This window comes from Typopeltis vanoorti, chromosome 7 (assembly GCF_054136105.1).
Source record: "Typopeltis vanoorti isolate ZY-2024b chromosome 7, IOZ_Tvanoo_1.0, whole genome shotgun sequence".
NCBI classification, from domain to species: domain Eukaryota; kingdom Metazoa; phylum Arthropoda; class Arachnida; order Uropygi; family Thelyphonidae; genus Typopeltis; species Typopeltis vanoorti.
Window position 1 is genome coordinate 84,379,119 of NC_143555.1, and position 20,280 is coordinate 84,399,398.

General features: G+C 37.2%; 1 protein-coding gene across 1 annotated transcript in view; it reads right to left on the minus strand.

The window, feature by feature from the left end:
* Positions 1 to 20,280, minus strand: part of LOC150104823 (dnaJ homolog l(2)tid, mitochondrial-like) — a 156,185-nt gene that overhangs the window by 15,873 nt on the left and 120,032 nt on the right. The window contains exon 8 of the mRNA XM_090395999.1: positions 19,102 to 19,230. Within this exon, the coding sequence (XP_090252125.1) occupies positions 19,102 to 19,230 (129 nt within the window). The remainder of the gene's footprint in view (positions 1 to 19,101; positions 19,231 to 20,280) is intronic.

A 20,280-nucleotide genomic window follows, 5' to 3' on the forward strand; every position in this document is an offset into this window, starting at 1 on the left:
GAATAGTATATTTTGACTTAATATAATTTAATTAAGAGTGATCAAATACACTTGACTTCCACTATAACACATTCATAACAAAATCCAGACCACAACCCTACAAGAACAAGGCCATTCTAAAAGAAATTTGCTATACTAAACTACCTCTCTGGTGAGAATTAACTACAACAATTCTGCAGAAATTATTTACTCATGTAATTTTTCTCAGAAAAACTGAGTGAACAAATGGCATCAGTGGTATTTGTTCACTCTTCTAATTCCTTTCTAATATCTTCACATCATGCAACTAAGAACGTAATCAGAGCTGAGTTATACTTAGCTCATCCAAAGAACCCCTTTCATACTAATCTCAACATCTCAACAACAATGATGGATTAGTAATTCCAAGAATATGGAAGACCCATCTGCAACTCATACAGAATCCAGAACATAATGGCAGAACTCCAACAAAAGAAAATCTTACGACAGCAGGATGGTAAAGATGCATTTGATGTAGTTCTGCTATAATTTATATTTATTTTTTTTTTTTTAATCATATGCATGTTATCATACTTATTATGTATAAAAAGTATTTAAAAAAAAATCAGCTAACACCTTTTTTTATTCCCATATATAGGGAGTAGGTGAGGCCGTTTAGCCCTATCTAACTTTTGGAGACCGAGTGGGCAGTTCAATCTCCACTAGTACCCAATCAGAGATAGCTGGCCCAAGGCTATCACTAATTAAGCGGCACACAGTGAAGAGAGAGATGGCTCAACAAGTGCTGCCATCTTGTGGTCCCTAACACTCATATTTAATGTCTGAAATAATGCGGGTTCTACGGTCAATTTTCTTGAGTTTACGGGACAAAAAACTCGAGTTTCCGGGAGAAAAAACCCACTTGCCCGTGCCAGAGATCGACTAACTCAGGAACCGGTCGAAAAAGGCTTAGAAAAATTTCTTCTAGTCGCTGACTAGATTCGAAACCAAGAAATCTTCCTTCATGCAGTCGAGCATCGTGGTGTGCAAAAGCTACATCCACTGATCTACACAGGCTGATTTTATTATTTTTTTTCTTTTATTTGTTTATTTATTTTTGTTTCACCAGAGGTTAGGCTAGCATAAACAATTAACACAATAGTTAGATTTAGCTTAGATTTGTGTAGTGTCATGTAGCTTGTGTTTTGTTCATACTATATGTGTTTTCCTGATGATGACCTCAATATAGAGGTTGAAATGTCAAATGGTATGTTCTTAATTATAAAGGAGTAACTGCTCTAACATGTGTATTTTTTCCTCCATAAATTCTACATGATGAATGCTGACTACCATGTAACCCTGAAAGAAAGAAATGCTCTAAGTGTCAAGCACAGCAGCACATTTCTCCTAATCTTTGCATGACACAAGTCCAGTGGTGAGGTATTCAGATTCTAGTACAATAGGAGGTGATTTGCCCTGATCATTTTATGTAGGACTTAAAGGATAAGTGATGCCATGAGGTCAGCTTTGTTTCTAGGTGCAGTAACAGTGGTGCCATTTGGATAAGAAAGAAAGATTACAGCACAGATGATTAGAAGTCACATCCAATGACCCTTAGCAAGGGATCAGAGGGCACTTTATATAGGCAATTTACATACACATACATATAAATACACAGTGTAGTTCATAAGTTTTAGAACACTTTATTTGTTGCATGTACAATACTGGAGCAATCTAATCAGCAAATGCACTCACTCAAAAAGCTGCAAATGTGTGTTACTTTTTAACACACACACACACATACAAATATTCCCACTCTTTATTCACCTGATTTAATTCATCGGTTACAACTTTCTGGATGGCTGGAACATCCAAATTGGTGTCCTTTCAGCTTCATTTTCAACTTAGGGAACAGACTAATTTCTGTTCCCCAAGTTGAAAATGAAGCTGAAAGGACACCAATTTGGATGTTCCAGCTATCCAGAAAGTAACTGATGAATTAAAGACAATTAATTACAGTGAAATTTTCTGCAGCTCTCTGAAAACTGTACAATTTTGCATAAGAAATATGTTTTATCTTTCTCTCAAGTGTTTGATTTTTTTTTTATAATTTTCGTCCTAAAACATGGCTTGCACTGTGTGCGTGCGTGTAAACAAACCTCTGTGTGAAAGGTTACCCTAGAGGGGCAGGTGGTGGTCAAGATGAATTAAAAAGGAACCTGTTGATGTGTTCGAGTCAACTGAGATTGTAGTCTCCTTTGGGAAAATTGTGCTTTGAAGACTGTTTCAAAGCACAGAGGTAGATGGAATGAAAGTCCCAAAGGCAAAGGTATCTTTGAGTGGGACATTGGTGAATAAGGAGGAGACATCAAAACTGACTATAATGTCAGTGTGTTGGAGTCAGAGGTTTTTTTTTCTATACTGGCTTTAAAGTGGGCTGAGTTTTTTATGTGTGAAGGTGTGACACCAGTATATTGTGTGAGCACTTTGGCTACAAATTAACCAAAGTGCTTACACAATATACTGGCAACACACCTTCACACATAAAAAACTCAGCCCACTTTAAAGCCAGTATAGAAAAAAACCTCTCACTCCAACACACTGATATACTCAAAGATACCTTAGACCTCATCCAAGCCAAATTTCCTCCCGATATCTCAGCCCTATTTCAGTTCACCATGAACTCGGGCTATTTCATTTGGCAAGGAAAATTCTACAAACAGATTAGAGGGGACAGCCATGGGTTCTCCACCCCTGGCCAACTTCTAACCTTTGAAGAAAATGCCTTAAACTCTGCCACACATAAACCCACTGTTTGGCTATGCTATGTGGATGATGTGTTTTGCTATTTGGCTGCATGTCCTGGATGCACCCCAATTTCTCAACACACTTAAACAATCAACACCCAGGATCTGGTTTACCTTATAAAAGAAAAACAACAATAGTCTCCCTTTCCCAGACACTCTGATTGCAAACCAGCCTGATGGATCCCTGGCGTTCTCTGTTTACAGAAAACCTACTTACAGGTAGATACATTCACCAAAAGTCACCTCCCCCTCCCAACAATATGGGATTATAAAAACCCTATATAACAGGACAAAATTAATCAGCTCAGATAACAATGCCTTAACTACTGAACTTAACCATATCCTCCTTAAAACCATCTTAGCTAATGGCTACAACCCCCCCTCCCACCAAACCCCCCATTAAACAACACCCTCCCCTTCATAACAGAGATTACTCTAAATCTATCACCATTCCATATATCTGGGATACATCCAAAAAAACTAACAAAATCCTAAGAAAATATGACTTCACAACAAGTTACAAACCACATAAGAAATTGGCATCTTTTATCCATTCTACCAAAGACCAGCCACTTCCCCTAGACCTACCTGGAGTATACCAGGTCCCTGGCAGTTGCAAACTATCCTAATACAACAAAACAGGCAGAGTAGCCAATATCAGTGATCCCCGAAGATGGCAGGTACAAAAGATTGTTCCTTGAATCAGCCTCAACTCTGGAAAAACTTTCCGAACTTCAACAAATTTGGCTCATGAGAGTGCCCCAATTTGGGAAGCTTACAATCTAAGATCATCAGCCCAACGGCCAAGCCAACCCAATTTAGTCCGCTAGGGTACACCTTTAAGACTCTAGGACTGACTTCAGTTGCCTTTCTTCAGCCTCATTTGCTTAGTGTGAGTGCCTGCATGCATATATCATTGTTTTGTGATCCCTGAAGATGGCAGTGTAACATTTTCGAAATATAGGAAGGTATTGATTAAAGTTTTTAATTAACATTCTAGTAACGTTGTCATTTCCTGAAAAATTAAAAGCTATGTATAAACTTATCTACAAGTATCAAAAAGCATGTAAACAGGTAAGAAAACTTGGGGAAAAAAACAACACAAACTTATAGATTAAAAACAACAACATTTTAGTTATTTAAGTGTAACTGTTAGTGAAGGTGGCAAACTAAATATAGAAATAGATAAAAGGAATAAGTCAGGATGGTACAGCAGAGATGTAGTTAAACATCAAATTAGTATATATAATATAATAGTTAAACCAGTTTTAACATACAAAAACGAGATTTATTTAGAAACAAAACAGTTGATCTAAGATTCTGAAGCATGGATATGAAAAGATCTTAAAAAATGAGAATGAACAGAGAGAGAGAGAGAGAGAGGGGTCTGGTAAAGTTTTGCCTAATCACAAACCATACTATTTTATTAAAACTAGTATTTCAGGTAATATAAAAAAAAACAGGTCTAAAGAAGACAGAAGAGACCAGCAACATTTCTGATAGAAACAAATGATAATGAAAACTTAATTATGTTCAACTATAACAGCATTCTGTATACACACACCCTATCCTCCTCCCCTCAAAGATAACATTTTCAGGAAAGGATACTCTCATAATATACTGAGGGAGAAGGAAATCTACATGTAGCTAACTGTGACTGTAGCATGAAATATAGTGCTGATGAAATGAGCAATATAAAACTTTACTAGATGTCTCTTCACAAATACAAACAAACAGAGAGAGAGAGAGAGAGAGATGTCAGCAAAATTTTGACCTCTCTGCCTACCAAGCTGCTATGTCCAATAAACTAAAGCATCATCATTAATCAATAATCAAAGGCAATTTACAAAAGTTTAAATATTTTCAATTTAGTATTAATAAACTGAATTAACAAATTCTCTATATTAATTTGTAATCTTACAAACACAAAAATACAAATAACAATTTACATTAAAACAAATTCAACATAAACAATCCCAATAATAGAGAATTCTAATGATGAAGAGGATAAAATATTAAAATGACCTGAAATCAGGTAAATATGACATTTGAAATCTTATTTATTTCACAGAGACATATATGTTTATAATGAAATATGTCTATATTTCATTATAAACAATAATAATCACAGAAATATGTTTATAATGAAAGATAACTATAATAAATAAGTTTTCTTCATAATTTTTAATGTACAGTGGAAAGTTAAATAATTAAAGCTGCAAATCCTTCAAAGAAAACCTAATTCTAACCATAAACATAATGCTGGTTTCTCATATGCATTAAATAGCATCAGAATTCACTGAAATGCCAACTGTAATTCTTAATATAACTTTATTTGCATAAATTAAATTTCATTATGTAAATCTAAATTTAATTTGGAAGAGCTTTATTTTCATTTTTTAAAATTTTTAGATTTTTCAAGAATAGTTTAAGTCTTTTGGTCCCAAAAATTTGATCTCATCATGGAGTATAATGCAATGTTATTGAAAAATGGATATCATTAATAAGAAGAACTGCGGCTTTCAATTACCTGACCTTTAAATGAATGAACCATCTCTATCAACTAACTTCTGGTACAGCACCATATAACTGTCACCTCTGGTTATCCAGTCTTTCAAAGTGTTCTCTCCCACTGTGGCTGGATAACTAAAGGATTACTGTATCATCATAATTCAGCTACTTTGCCAACTTGGTTTGCTAAGGTGGTTAAAAGCATGTCTGCTTCCAACCAATGTCGGAATCCTAATGTTGGCATGGATATTTCTGATTGTCTTTTTTTTTTTTGGGGGGGGGGGTGAATTTCATTACCCAGTTTGAAAGCACTTTCCAGCTTGTTGGAGGCATGAAGCATCAAATGACAAAGTTCTACTGGTTTCTAGAACAGGGTTTTCATATTATGTAAACATAATCTGAAAGTAATCTGAATGTGATTAAAAGATGGACATCTATTCTACCACTGTGAATGTGACAGAAACTCAACTGGTGGTGTAGAATTCCTAATAAATAAAACAATTCAAGGACAATGTCCTCTTTGTTAATAAAATAACATCAAGAATAGCTGAACTAAGTCTCTTCATAAATAAAAGATACCAACTGAAAATTATACAAATATACGTCCCAATTATGGACCATCCAGATGAAGAGACAAAAGATTTCTATGAAACATTAGAAACATTAATTATTATGAATTATTTAATGAAATATTAAATATTTCTACATAATTATAATGGGTGACTTTAATGCCAAGATTGGAAGCAGAGATGACCATCTGAACTCCATCGGTGAATTTGTATTTGGACAAAGGAATGAAAGAGGAGAAAGACTTATTGAATTTGCACAAGAAAATAACCTCTTTATTATTAACAGTGTTTTCAAGAAGAAAATCAACCGAAAATGGACTTGAAGAAGTCCAAATGGACAAGTTTACAATGAAATAGATTTCATCTCTCCAACAGAAGATATATAATAAATAATACTGAAGTGCTTAATAGATTTAATACAGGAAGTGACCACAGATAGTAAGGACAAAAGTATGGATCAACAAAAAATGGAAACGAAATAAGCTCATAAGAAAAAAGTCCAATTTAGTGAATCTACAAAATCTCTACCATAATAAAAGCGGTTATAGAGAATCACTCAAAAATGAAGTAAAAAAGTTAAACACAGCTACTACCATCGATGATGCTAATGAAATCTTAACAAAATCTATCTTGAATTGTGCACTAGAAATAGGAGGTGTAAAAAGGTGCCAAAGAGAGGGAAAATCAAGACAGAAAACCTTAGATCTAATGAAGAAAAGAAGAGATATGAAAAGAGATTTGAATGACACCAGTAAAATAGAATATGCAGAAATTTGTAAAACTATATGTAAAAGGATGAAACATGAAATTAGATCGTATAATACTAGGAAAATTAAAGAAATAATAGTAATATGAAGGTCCTAAGATGAACATTATCAGTTGGAACAAAGGAAATAGCTGCTGTAAGAGGAAAAAATGGTGAACTTATAAAAAATAGAGATGCAATAATCAAAAGAATTCAGGAATTTTATACTGAACTCTATGAAGACAAAGACCGAGACATCCAAGAATCATCTATGGATAACTCGAGTGAGGAAGAACATGATGCCCCTGAGATCTTACAAGGTGAAGTAGAAATGGCACTGCAGGAAATGAAGAATGGAAAGGCCCCAGGAGAAAATGGAATTATTGTAGACCTCTTGAAACTGGGAGGAAGTCCGTGTCATCAAACAGTTTGACTAAACTCTTTAATAGATGCTTAAAACAGAGAAAAATTCCAAAAAATTGGAACAATTCACTTCTAATATTAATTTTTAAAAAGGGCAATAAGGAAGAAATTAAAAACTACAGACCTATAAGTCTACTCTCCACCATATATAAAGTCTTCACAAAAATTATAAATAATAGAATAAGATCTAAACTAGAGGGATTGCAATCCTCTGAACAAGCTGGATTTAGAAAGAATTATAATACTTTGGACCATATTCATACATTAAGACAACTCATTGAAAAATCAATTGAATACATCATCATCATCATCATCATCAAATTCCTGCCATGTACCCTCAAGGGGTGTACAGGATATAACAGTACTACATGAAAAAATTACATCATTACTAACTTCCTATCTACAATTTTCCTCCAAATCAGTCTGTTACTTGTCAAGACTCCAACATTATTAGATCTTATATTTCTATCGTCTAAGGCACTTTGTACCGTATATATCCACCTATTTCTTGGTCTTCCTCTGGGTCGTTTTCCTGCCAACCTGGCAGAGAACACTTGTTTTGCTAATCTTTCCTCTCCCATTCTATTTAAGTGACCATACCACCCAAGATTAGCTCTGCTAATGCATTCCTGGATGCTGACAACGTCAAGTTCTTTCCTAATATCCTCATTTTTAATATGATATTGCCATTGATGCCATCTGTTCACGCCTCTAATCTTTCTCAGGACTCTCATTTCTGCGGTCTCTAGTCTTTGGTCAAGTGTTTTACTTCTGACCCAGCTCTCAGATCCATAAGTTAAAACTGGTTTGAACACTGTCTTGTATACAGCTAATTTAGTGTTCCGACTAACTTCTCTCTTATTCCATATGAATTTATTCAATTGACTTCCCACCATACCAGCTTTGCTGATTCTGTTGTCTATTTCTATATTTAATTTACCAGCTTCAGTAAAAATCGTGCTGACTAAGTAGCTGAAATGTTTTACTTGTTCCACAGGTTCTCCATTCACAACACAGTTGACATTTTCAATGATTCTGCTTATTTTCATTGTCTTTGTCTTTTTATTGCTGACCTTCATACCATATCTATTACAACAACTATTCAATTTAGTCAGAGAATCTTGCAGACTTGTAGCGGATTTTTTTTAGAAGTATAACATCATCCGCATAAAGCAAAGAGCTGACATTAACATCTCCAATTTTGATATCAGGTTTAATACCACTTTCCTTCATAATGTGATCCATATAGATAATGAATAACAGAGGGGATAATGTACATCCTTGTCTCACACCAGATTTAACATTAAACCATCTTCCTGTACTTCCTTCAATTCTAACTGCTGGCTTACAACTCAAATAAAGACTAAGTGTTGCTTGATATAATGCCCCATTGACACCATATAACTGCAGCGTATTGAATAGCTTCTCTCTTGGCACCTTGTCATATGCCTTTTCCAGATCGACAAAACTTAAATACAGATCTTTGTTATATTCCCATGCTTTCTCGACTATTTGTCGTAAAGTGAAGATCTGATCCTGACAGCCTCTATTTGGCCTGAATCCAGTTTGTTCTTCACCAAGCTTTTCTTCCACAATTCTTCTCAACCGTTGCTCAAGTATACTTGCATAGATCTTGCCAGGAACACTCAGTAGGGAAAAACCTCTGTAATTCTCATATTCAGTTTTATTTCCCTTTTTATATATGGATACTATGAGAGCTCTACTCCAATCATCGGGAATTCGTCCCTCTGTCCAGGCTTTCTGAACTATGCAGTGCAGCTGCTGTAAGACTTTTATACCACCATACTTCAGCATTTCTGGTCGAATATCATCTACTCCTGCTGCCTTTCCACATTTCAAGCCTTTGATGACTTTTTCTACTTCAAGTATGGATATGTATTCCTGACTGCATGCCTGGTCAGTGTTTTTTTTATCACTGTGCTGTCATTACTGCTTGTTTCATTTAGCAGTTTTTCAAAGTAATTACTCCATACTTCAAGGATATCTTTTTCTCCTGTTTTCATGTCACCTTTATCATCTCTAACTCCTTTTACAGCACTCTTTCCTCCATTCCTAAGTTTCTTCAACAACCTCCAGAATATTTTGCCACCTTCTTGATATTTATTTTCTATAATCTTGCCAAACTCCTCCCATGACTTTTGTTTAGCTTTCTTACATTTGTCTCTGTATTCTGTAAGAGTAAAAGCTGACTTATTTGCCAGGAACTTTTGATATGCTTTCTTCTTTTCCTTCACTGCCTCTTTAACTTCCTGTGTCCACCAGGGAGTTCTGATTTTTTTATCCTTGCACACGACCTCACCACATGCCTCTCTGGCAGAATCAATCAATGTTTTCTTCAGAGTTTGCCACTGAATCTCCAAGGTTTGATTCCTGTTCTGAAAATCTTTCATTTTCTTTTCAATAATCTTTCTGTATTTTAGTCTACAGTTCACATCTGAGAGCTACTCAACTTTTATTCGCTTTAAAACTTTCTTACATGTTATTCTTTTCAATATGAAATTCAATTTTATCCTGCTCAAGACTAAATAGTGATCACTTCCAATTTCAAATCCTCTGTACACTCTGGTGTCCTGCGCCAGGGAGAAAACATCACTGTCAACAATAACATAGTCAATGAGACTTTTCTTATTCCTAGCCTCTTCTCTCCATGTGAATTTGTGCACATTTTTATGTTGGAACATGGTGTTAGTAATAACCAGTCCATGTCTTGAGCAGATATTCAACAGATATTTGCCATTATTTCAATCATTTCATTGTGTCAGTTGCTTTTTCTAAAGCGTCAAAAAATTCCTCCACTTCTCCCTTAGTAAAACCTTCTGTGGGACCATAGGCACAAATAAGTCTCATTGTCCAGTTCCCCATTCTCATATTTGCCCACATTACTCTACTTGAGACTGACTGCCATTCAAGAAGATTAGCCTCGTATTTTGTGTTGAATATTATGGCTACTCCTTCTTTTTCTTGATTGTCATTGCCTGAATATAACATTTTGTATTTATTGTTCAGAAAGATCTCACCAGTTTTGGTCTTTTTTGTTTCAGTCACCCCTATTATGTCGATCTGGTACTTATCTAATTCCTCAGCTAGCTCCATTTCTTTGCCATTCAGGCTTCTTATTTTGATAGTACCAATCTTTAACTCTGGTGATGTTGAGTTGGGGTTTGTTTTCAGATTTGTTTCAGTAGCTGACTTTTCACTGTTCGCCCTGGTTCCCTGGCAAAAACAACGGGGGCCCTTGTTTAACCGGGCGACGCCCCAGCCAGCATGAAATTTTGTAATGTTGTACCATCATTTTTTTTATTTTGGTTTAACCAATAAGAATACAATTTGGTCAGCTAAATCCCAAATTGCCAGCCCATCCTCGTTCGTTCAGTATCAAAGTAGATACCCAACAGGGTGCACCACAAGAAGGTGAGGATTGGACATTAGGTCAGAAGCCCTGGTCGGTCCGCATTCCTTTAAAGGCTATGTGGAGGTCTCCTCTCAGTTATACAGCTTTGACCCTTAAGCACCCCTCAATTGAATACAATAACCCCTTATGTCTGGCCTATATAGACTACCAAAAAGCATTTGATTTACAGCTTTGACCCTTAAGCACCCCTCAATTGAATACAATAACCCCTTATGTCTGGCCTATATAGACTACCAAAAAGCATTTGATTCAGTTAAAACATCTGCAACACTAAAAGCACTTGAAACCCAGGGAACTGAGAAATCATATATTGAAACACTAAAACATATTTACAATAATGCAACTTCTGTAATTAAATTATATAAAAACAGTGAAAAGTTCCCAATACAAAAAGGCATCTGGCAAGGCAACACCATATCTCCTAAATTATTTACAACACTAGAGGAAGTCTTTAGAAGCCTTGATTGGGAAACAAAAGGAATAAATATAAATGGAGAAAGGCTGCATCATCTGAAATTTGCAGATGATATTGTCCTAATAGCAGATAATCTTGAAGATCTGGAAGAAAGGCTAAATCAGCTAAATGAAGCCTCCCGAGTAATTGGATTAAAAATAAATAGAGAAATAACAAAAATAATGATGAATAAATACATAAACCATAGAACCGTCAAAGTTGAAAACCATTAAATAGAACAAGTTAGTTCACATGTATATTTGGGCCAATTGTTATCCTATGAGGATTGTCAAAGAAAAGAGATTGAACGAAGAATTCACCTTGGATGGAAGCAACGATCCAACTAAAACTCCAGTTTACATAACAGAGGTCATGCCAAACCAGATCACTTACCAGCTATTATTGAATGGCAGGACAGACAAGAAGATATTGAAAACCAATCTTACGCACATTAAAGAAGCTGAGATTAATTCATTAGCATCTCCGTTCTCCGAAGAAGAACTATAAAAAGCTATATGTCACCTGAAAGAAAATAGAGCTGCTGGCCCGGACGAAATTCAGATAGAACAGATAAAGCGTTTTGGTCTGGTAACCATCCAATGGCTGGTGAAATTGATGAATAGGTGTGTAGAATCTCTTCAGTTGCCCAAATTATGGAGGAAAGCCCAAGTGGTAGCTTTACTTAAACCAGGAAAGGAACCTACAGAGTCGAAGAATTTTCACCCTGTTTCTCTCCTCTGCCACTTGTATAAAGTTTTTGAATGAATGATTCTGGAAAGAATAGCAGCAAACATTGATGAGAAACTTATACCCGAGCAAGCTGGTTTCTGTCCTGGAAAGTCCTGCTGTGGCCAAATTCTGAATCTCACGCAGCACATCGAAGATGGTTATGAGAAGAAGCTTGTGATTGGAGCAGCTTTTATTGATCTTTCAGCGGCATATGACACTATTAATCACAAGAAACTGTTGATCAAGCTGTACCAAATAACAAAAGATTTTCACCTCATGAATGTAGTTAAAACCGTGCTCCAGAATGGACGATTCTATGTAACTTTGCAAGGAAAGAAGAGCAGATGGAGAAATCAGAAGAATGGTTTACCTCAAGGCAGCATATTGGCCCCAATGCTCTACAATATTTATACTTCATGTTGGAGGCTTAATGGATTTTTTACAACACTCAGAAAGGATTCAAACAGAATTTAATACTTCCTATATTTCGTCATAGTCACTAGGACATCTTCGGGGATTACAAAAACAACTAACGTAACATGAACACAAATATCATACAATACCAAGCTCAACCACGTGGATGACACTAAAGTCCTATCTAGGTATACATAATAAATAACGGAAAAACTCACGTAGAAATATTATTTAATAGTATAATTTTCGCATGTGTGTCACAGGCATCTTCAGTACAATTAGGCACAAAAATTAAACACTAACTGACAATTCCAAAAAGCGCCACCTAAGTAGCTGGTGTAAGATAACTAAAAAGGTCAATAACTTTCCTAAAAAAAAAAAAAAAAAAAAAAAAAAAAAAAAAAAAAAATTTAATACAATAAAAAGTTAGGAAAGATTAGCTGATTTGTAAAGTACTATCTCCCATAAAGGGAATAGACGTAAGCCGTCGGATCTGTTTAAGTTAGGAGAATGAAGTAGAGTTTCACATGCTTCTTTATAAAGGCGTTCCATGAGAAACTGACTTTTGTGAAGAACTCTTGTCTTTCTCCAATGAACTATGTGTCTAGTGAAGATGGCATGTTCTGCAAGTCCAGACTTTTCAGGTTTAAAGTATTCAATATAAGATTGGTGTTCTTCTAGCCGAATGGAGGCAGATCTTCCCGTTTGTCCGAAATAACATAATCCACAAGAGCATGGAATCTGGTAGACACCTGGATGATTAAGATGTGGAAGCTTGTCCTTTGGAGAAGCGAGAAAGGTGGAGATTTTTCTAAACGGTCGAAAGGCAACAAAAATATTCAGTGGTTTTAAAATTTTTCCTAACTCTTTATTGTATTAAATTTTTTTTTTTTTTTTTTTAGGAAAGTTATTGACCTTTTTAGTTATCTTACACCAGCTACTTAGGTGGCGCTTTTTGGAATTGTCAATTAGTGTTTAATTTTTGTGCCTAATTGTACTGAAGATGCCTGTGACACACAGGCGAAAATTATACTATTAAATAATAAAAAAATAGCAAAAGTTTTAAAACCACTGAATATTTTTGTTGCCTTTCGACTGTTTAGAAAAATCTCCACCTTTCTCGCTTCTCCAAAGGACAAGCTTCCACATCTTAATCATCCAGGTGTCTACCAGATTCCGTGCTCTTGTGGATTATGTTATTTCGGACAAACGGGAAGATCTGCCTCCATTCGGCTAGAAGAACACCAATCTTATATTGAATACTTTAAACCTGAAAAGTCTGGACTTGCAGAACATGCCATCTTCACTAGACACAGAGTTCATTGGAGAAAGACAAGAGTTCTTCACAAAAGTCAGTTTTTCATGGAACGCCTTTATAAAGAAGCATGTGAAACTCTACTTCATTCTCCTAACTTAAACAGATCCGACGGCTTACGTCTATCCCCTTTATGGGAGATAGTACTTTACAAATCAGCTAATCTTTCCTAACTTTTTATTGTATGACCTTTTTAGTTATCTTACACCAGCTACTTAGGTGGCGCTTTTTGGAATTGTCAGTTAGTGTTTATTTTTTGTGCCTAATTGTACTGAAGATGCCTGTGACACACAGGCGAAAATTATACTATTAAATAATATTTCTACGTGAGTTTTTCCGTTATTTATTATGTATAGTTATGTCTACTCACGGTTTACCTCTTTTAAAACTTATTCCTATCTAGGTGGAGCGCCCTCTAAGGGCAATTGTAGGTGGCCTGGAATGTAAGGTGGGACCTCTGGTGATGAGTGTTTCCCAAATCTTCGGAAGCTTAATGCAACCGTATTTATTAAGATTTGGTTGATTTCTGAGAGCTGCTGCTGCTGCTTCTAAGAATAGTCTCTCGTTCTTGAATTTGCTGTTGTGGAGCATGGTGGTTTTCTTCCATGATACCCTGTGGGTGGTGTCCAAAACATGGTCAGCCAAGCCTGGATGACCATAGTTGTGTTTACAGATGTAAGACTTGTGTTCCTCCAGGTGGATGGATGCTGATCTGCCTGTCTGTCAAAAGTACGCCAGCTTACAGGAACAGGGTACTTTGTAAACTCCAGGCAGAGAGAGAGAGAGGAGGGAGCTGATCTTTAGTACAACGGATAAGGGTAGCAAGTTTGCGGCGGTGCTTATATGCTGTGTATAGGTTGTACTTTTTTAGAATCTTGGCTATTTTTTCGGATGTGCCACGGATGTAGGGTATGGTGATGGCATTTTTAAAATCTTGTTGATGAGAAGGACAGGGAATGGAGGAGGAACTGATTATTTTTTTGATACTGTGATCGCTGTAGCCATTGGAGAGGAAAGTGCTGTGTATGTAGTTAAGCTCAGTAGTGAGGGTGGTTTCACTGGAACAAAGATCGTGGGCTCTCTTGGTAAGTTTTAATAATGCCATATTGTTGAGAGGGGTGGTGGGAGAGTTTGTATCTGCCTGTGTGTGTGTGGGTTTTCTGTATGCAGTGAAGGCAAGTGTATCATTAGGCAGGCGTGTAACTAAGGTGTTTAGGAAAGGTAAACAATTGTTCTTTTCCTTTTCCACAGTAAACTGGATTCTTGGATGTAGGCTATTGAGATGACTGAGGAAGGAGTGTAACGTGTCTGGGCCATGAGGCCAAATAGAGAACACATCATCTACATATCTTAGCAAGATAGAAGGTTTGAGTGGGGCTGAGTCTATGGCTCGTTTTTCGAAATCTTCCATATAGAAATTGCCAAGAGGGGGTGAGAGGGAGGGAGGGAACCCATGGCGGTTCCCTCTATCTGCTTGTAGATTTTGTTCTTCCAAGAAAAATACCCAGAGTTAATGGCAAAGGAAAAGAGATCTAAAATGTCAGACGGAAAAACATTTTCTAAGAGAGAGAGATAAGGTGTCAGTTAAGGGAATATTGGTAAACAAAGAGTAGATATCAAAGCTTACCAATATGTCTGCATTATTCAAGGTTAAATTTTCTATGAAGGCTTTAAAGTGGGTCGAGTTTTTTTATATAGGAAATGGACCTTTCGGTGAGGGAGGGGTCAGAGAGTTGGTCAGCTGTTTAGACAGTCTGAAGCAAGGTGCATTGGTGGCATCTACTATAGGTCTGAGTGGGGAACTGGGTTTGTGAATTTTTGGTGAACCATATATTTGTGGGGGGGGGGGGGAAGGTTTAAGTTTTTTTTTGTGATGTCAGGGGACCAGGAAGATACTTTTTTAAGTAAGATTTTTAATTTCTTAACTTGTGTTTTTGTGGGGTCATGTTCTATTGGGATGTAGGTAGAGTGATCGCGGAGGATAATATTCATTTTACGATTGTATTCACTGGTATTAAGAATGACTGTGGCATTACCCTTATCCGCTCTGGTGATGATACTTTTTTCTTTCCATAATTTTGGGAGAGCCATGCGTTGGGCATACGATAAATTAGTTTTTGGAGGCGAAAAATGAACGAGGATGTTGGCTACGCGTCAAGGCTGATGTTGTTGGCCATCTCTGATGGTAAGCAACCGATCTCACGTTCGATTGCACTACCTACATATTTTTAATTTCTTAACACAAATTAAGAAATTAAAAATCTTACTTAAAAAAGTATCTTCCTGGCCCCTTGACATCACGAAAGAACTTAAACCCTTCTGCTCCCCCCCCCCAAAATATACGGTTTACCAAAAATCCACAAACCCAATTACCCACTTAGACCTATAGTAGATGCCACCAATGCACCTTGCTACAGACTGTCTAAACAGCTGGCCAACTCTCTGACCCCCCCCCCCCTCACTGGAAGATCTACTTCCTATATAAAAAACTCGACCCACTTTAAAGCCCTCACAGAAAATTTAACCTTGAATAACACAGACATATTGGTAAGTTTTGATATCTACTCTTTGTTTACCAATATTCCCTTAACTGACACCTTATCTCTCTCTTAGAAAAGGTTTTTCTGTCTGACATCTTAGATCTCTTTTCCTTTGCCATTAACTCTAGGTATTTTTCTTGGCAGAACAAAATCTACAAGCAGATAGAGGGAACCGCCATGGGTTCCCCACTCTCACCCCCTCTTGCCAATTTCTATATGGAAGATTTCGAAAACGAGCCATAGACTCAGCCCCACTCAAACCTTCTATCTTGCTAAGATATGTAGATGATGTGTTCTCTATTTGGCCTCATGGCCCAGACACGTTACACTCCTTCCTCAGTCATCTCAATAGCCTACATCCAAGAATCCAGTTTACTATGGAAAAGGAAAAGAACAATTGTTTACCCTTCCTAAACACCTTAGTTACACGGCTGCCTAATGATGCACTTGCCTTCACTGTATACAGAAAACCCACACACACAAGCAGATACATTCACAAACTCTCCCACCACCCCTCTCAAAAATATGGCATTATTAAAACTCTTACCAAGAGAGCCCACAATCTTTGTTCCAGTTGAACCGCCCTCACTACTGAGCTTAACCACAGCACTTTCCTCTCCAACGGCTACAGCGATCACAGTATCAAAAAAATAATCAGTTCCTCCCCCATTCTTCTCGTCAACAAGATTTTAAAAATGCCATCACCATACCCTACATCCGTGGCACATCCGAAAAAATAGCCAAGATTCTAAAAAAGTAGAACCCACACACAGCATATAAGCCCCACTGCAAACTTGCTACCCTTATCCATTCTATGAAAGATCAGCTCCCTCCTCTCTCTCTCTCTCTCTCTCTGCCTGGAGTTTACAAAGTACCCTGTTCTTGTAAGCTGGCATACTTTGGACAGACTGGCAGATCAGCATCCATCCACCTGGAGGAACACGTCTGTCTTACATCTGTAAACGCAACTATGGTCATTCAGGCTTGGCTGATCATGTCTTGGACACCACCCACAGGGTATCATGGAAGAAAACAACCATGCTCCACCACAGCAAATTCAAGAAAGAGAGACTATTCTTAGAAGCAGCAGCTCTCAGAAATCAACCAAATCTTAATAAATACGGTTGCATTAAGCTTCCGAAGATTTGGGAAACACTCATCACCAGAGGTCCCACCTTACATTCCAGGCCACCTACAACTGCCCTTAGAGGGCGCTCCACCTAGATAGGACTTTAGTGTCACCCACATGGTTGGGCTTAGTATTGTATGATATTTGGGTTCATGTTACATTAGTTGTTTTTGTAATCCCCGAAGATGTCCTAGTGACTAGGATGAAATACAGGAAGTATTAAATTCTGTTTGAATCCTTTCTGAGTGTTGTAAAAAATCCATTAAGCCTCCACAACATGATGTTCTCACAGCACTTTAGCTTCTACACAAGAATATGTATACTAATGATCACCCAGCCCACGCACAAGTGAGGAGGTTTTTCTATGCCGACGGCACAGCTATATGCAGTCAAGCAAGGAGTTTTGAAGAAGTTGAGAAGAGATTGACAGAAGCCTTAGAAATACTCTCCAATTACTATGAGACCAATTGCCTGAAGCCTAACCCAAACAAGACTCAGGTTTGTGCTTTCCATCTGCGCAACAGGGAAGCAAAAAACAAAAGCAAAAAACGCCTTGAACACTGCAGCAACCGCAGATATCTTGGAGTTAAGCTGGATCGTACCTTGTTGTATAAGGTACATTGCAAGGAACTAAAAGGAAAAGTCTATTCAAGAAATAACATCATAAGAAAAATGACTGGCACGAAGTAGGGAGCTCAACAGCTTTGGCATTATGTTTTGCTGCAGGGGAGTATGCTGCCCCAGTGTGGGAGGCATCTACCCATGCGAAAGAAGTGGATGTGGCTTTAAATAATTAAACCATTAGGATCATAACTGGATGCCTAAGACCCCCAGTCAACAAGCCGTATCCCTTAGCATGCATAGCACCACCAGGCATAAGACGTCAAGTGGCCGGTGAGATGGAGAAAAAAAGCAGATGACGGACGAAAGACATCCAATGTACAGCCATATCGTCATGGCTTCTTGACTCAAATCGAGGCATAGTTTTGTGCAAAGAACTAAATCATTGATCCACAAACCAGAGGAGTGACGCCTTGTTCTATGGAGGGAATCGGTTCAACTTCAAGAAGCCCCCATAATTAAGGAAGAGTTAACCAAGGGATATCACCTACCCTACAGCACCTGGAGGACTCTGAACGGTCTTAGAGTGGGAGTGTCCAGATGCAGAAGTAACCTGATGAAATGGGGTTATGCAGATAATGACAGCTGTGACTGCGGAGGCGTCCAAACTAACGAACATCTTTTATGTTGCCCAGATCTAATCGATGTGTGCTCCACGGATGACATTCTGACGGTCAATGACAAGGAGATACAAGCCGTTGTTTTTTGGATGTAGAGGATATGATTGGTGTTCTGGACTCGGAAAGTAAGTAAGTACCTTGGATGGATGGCTTATGGGAAAATGAGAGACGTATTCAGAAGTAACATCCTTATGAGTCTAAAAAGGAAAGCTTTCGACCAATGCATATTTCCTGTCCTAACATATGGAGGAGAAACATGGACTTTAACAGAAGCCCTACTGAGAACAACACAACATCGCATGGAGAGAAGTATGCTAAAAATAACATTAAGAGATAGGAAGACAAATACCTGGATAAGATCTCAAGCAGGTGTCATAGATATTGTAAAATATATTAAACAGGCTAAGTGGAGATGGGCTGGTCATATTGCCAGATGCAGTGATGGGAGATGGACTAGAAAAACAACAGAGTGGAGACCAATGGATGGAGCAAGACAAAGAGGAAGACCGAATAGAAGGTGGCGGGATGAACTGGAACAAATTGCAGGAGTGAGATGGATGGGAGAGGCAGAAAACCGAGTGGTCTGGAAAATCATGGGGGAGACCTTCGTCCAGCAGTTGACAGAACCAAAAGGTTGAAGAAGAAGAAGAAGAATGTAAACAGAATCTAAAAATAAATAAAAATATTAAAAAAATCCCTAACCTACTCATAATACTAATGCACTACAGGTTTACAATCTTTTGTGGGTAGCATTCACATAAAAAACATGAAACCCTAATATGCAAAGTAACTTCCTAAATATGAACTTTCTCTTGAAATTTAGCTCACATTACCTTAACAATTAAATCTTCATATATTCCCTGTACTCTGAGAGTTCCACCTAAAATAGCTTGGGATATACTAATGGAGACATCCGTATGTATATCAGGACCCTCTCTTCTAAAATAGTCACTCTTGGCTACCTATGGTGAGAAAAGTATAATCAAATAATTTAATGCTTCTGGAGAACAAGCTTTCTTTAAATGCTAAATCAAGGAAAACATTAAACGGGTTAAGTAAAATAAATAAATGCTACTTCTAGAGATATATAGGCAAAGGATATTCTTACCAAGCTTAATCAGAGGGTTTCACCAAAGCTGAACACATAGTAAAAAATTACTGTATATTTAGATTAATACAGTAAACAATAACTCTTTTCATCAAAAATAATACACTTCATATATTCTTTTTTATATTATTATTAGGCAACAGCTTTAGGGAGTCCAAAGACTCATTGAGGGAGGGCACCTACTCTACAACTCTCCGCCTCCACCAATTACACTCAACCTACATCTACCGCTGACCACCACCACCACTAGTAGTTTCACAGACAATTACAAATATCCATGCCCATGGTAGGATTCGAACCCACAACCCTTTTGGCTGGAGAGCAGATATGCAAACCACTCGGCCAACCAGGTCGGCATATTACTGTTTATTATTATTAACTTACTTTTTCAAGCTACTTTTAGCCTCCAATAAGCAGGGCGGTGGTCTCGCACTGAGGTTCATCTCCCACCTAAATACAAAAACATCCATTCCCATGGTAAGATTCAAGCCTGTGACCTTTTAGTTAGAGAGTGGATGTGCTAACTGGATGCCGAAATGGATGTGCCACTCAGTCAACTTAGTGTAAACTGTTATATCTATAATCAAGTTTCACAATAATGGCACATACTGCTGGATTTCTGTTCAGGATATGGACTAGTCATTGCTAACATCATGTTGTAACATAAATGTGCACAAATTCACATGGAGAGAAGACATAAGAAACATTTCATTGGCTGTTATTGTTGATGGTGATATTTTCATGCTGTTTTAGGAGAAACAGTATACAGGATATATGAAACAGCAAGTAATTGCTATTTAGTTTTTAGTAGAATAAAGATTATCATGTTGAAAAGAAAAATATGTACGAAAGTTTTTTTTTTTAAATCAAAGTCCAACATCTTCGATGTGAACTGTAGACTCTA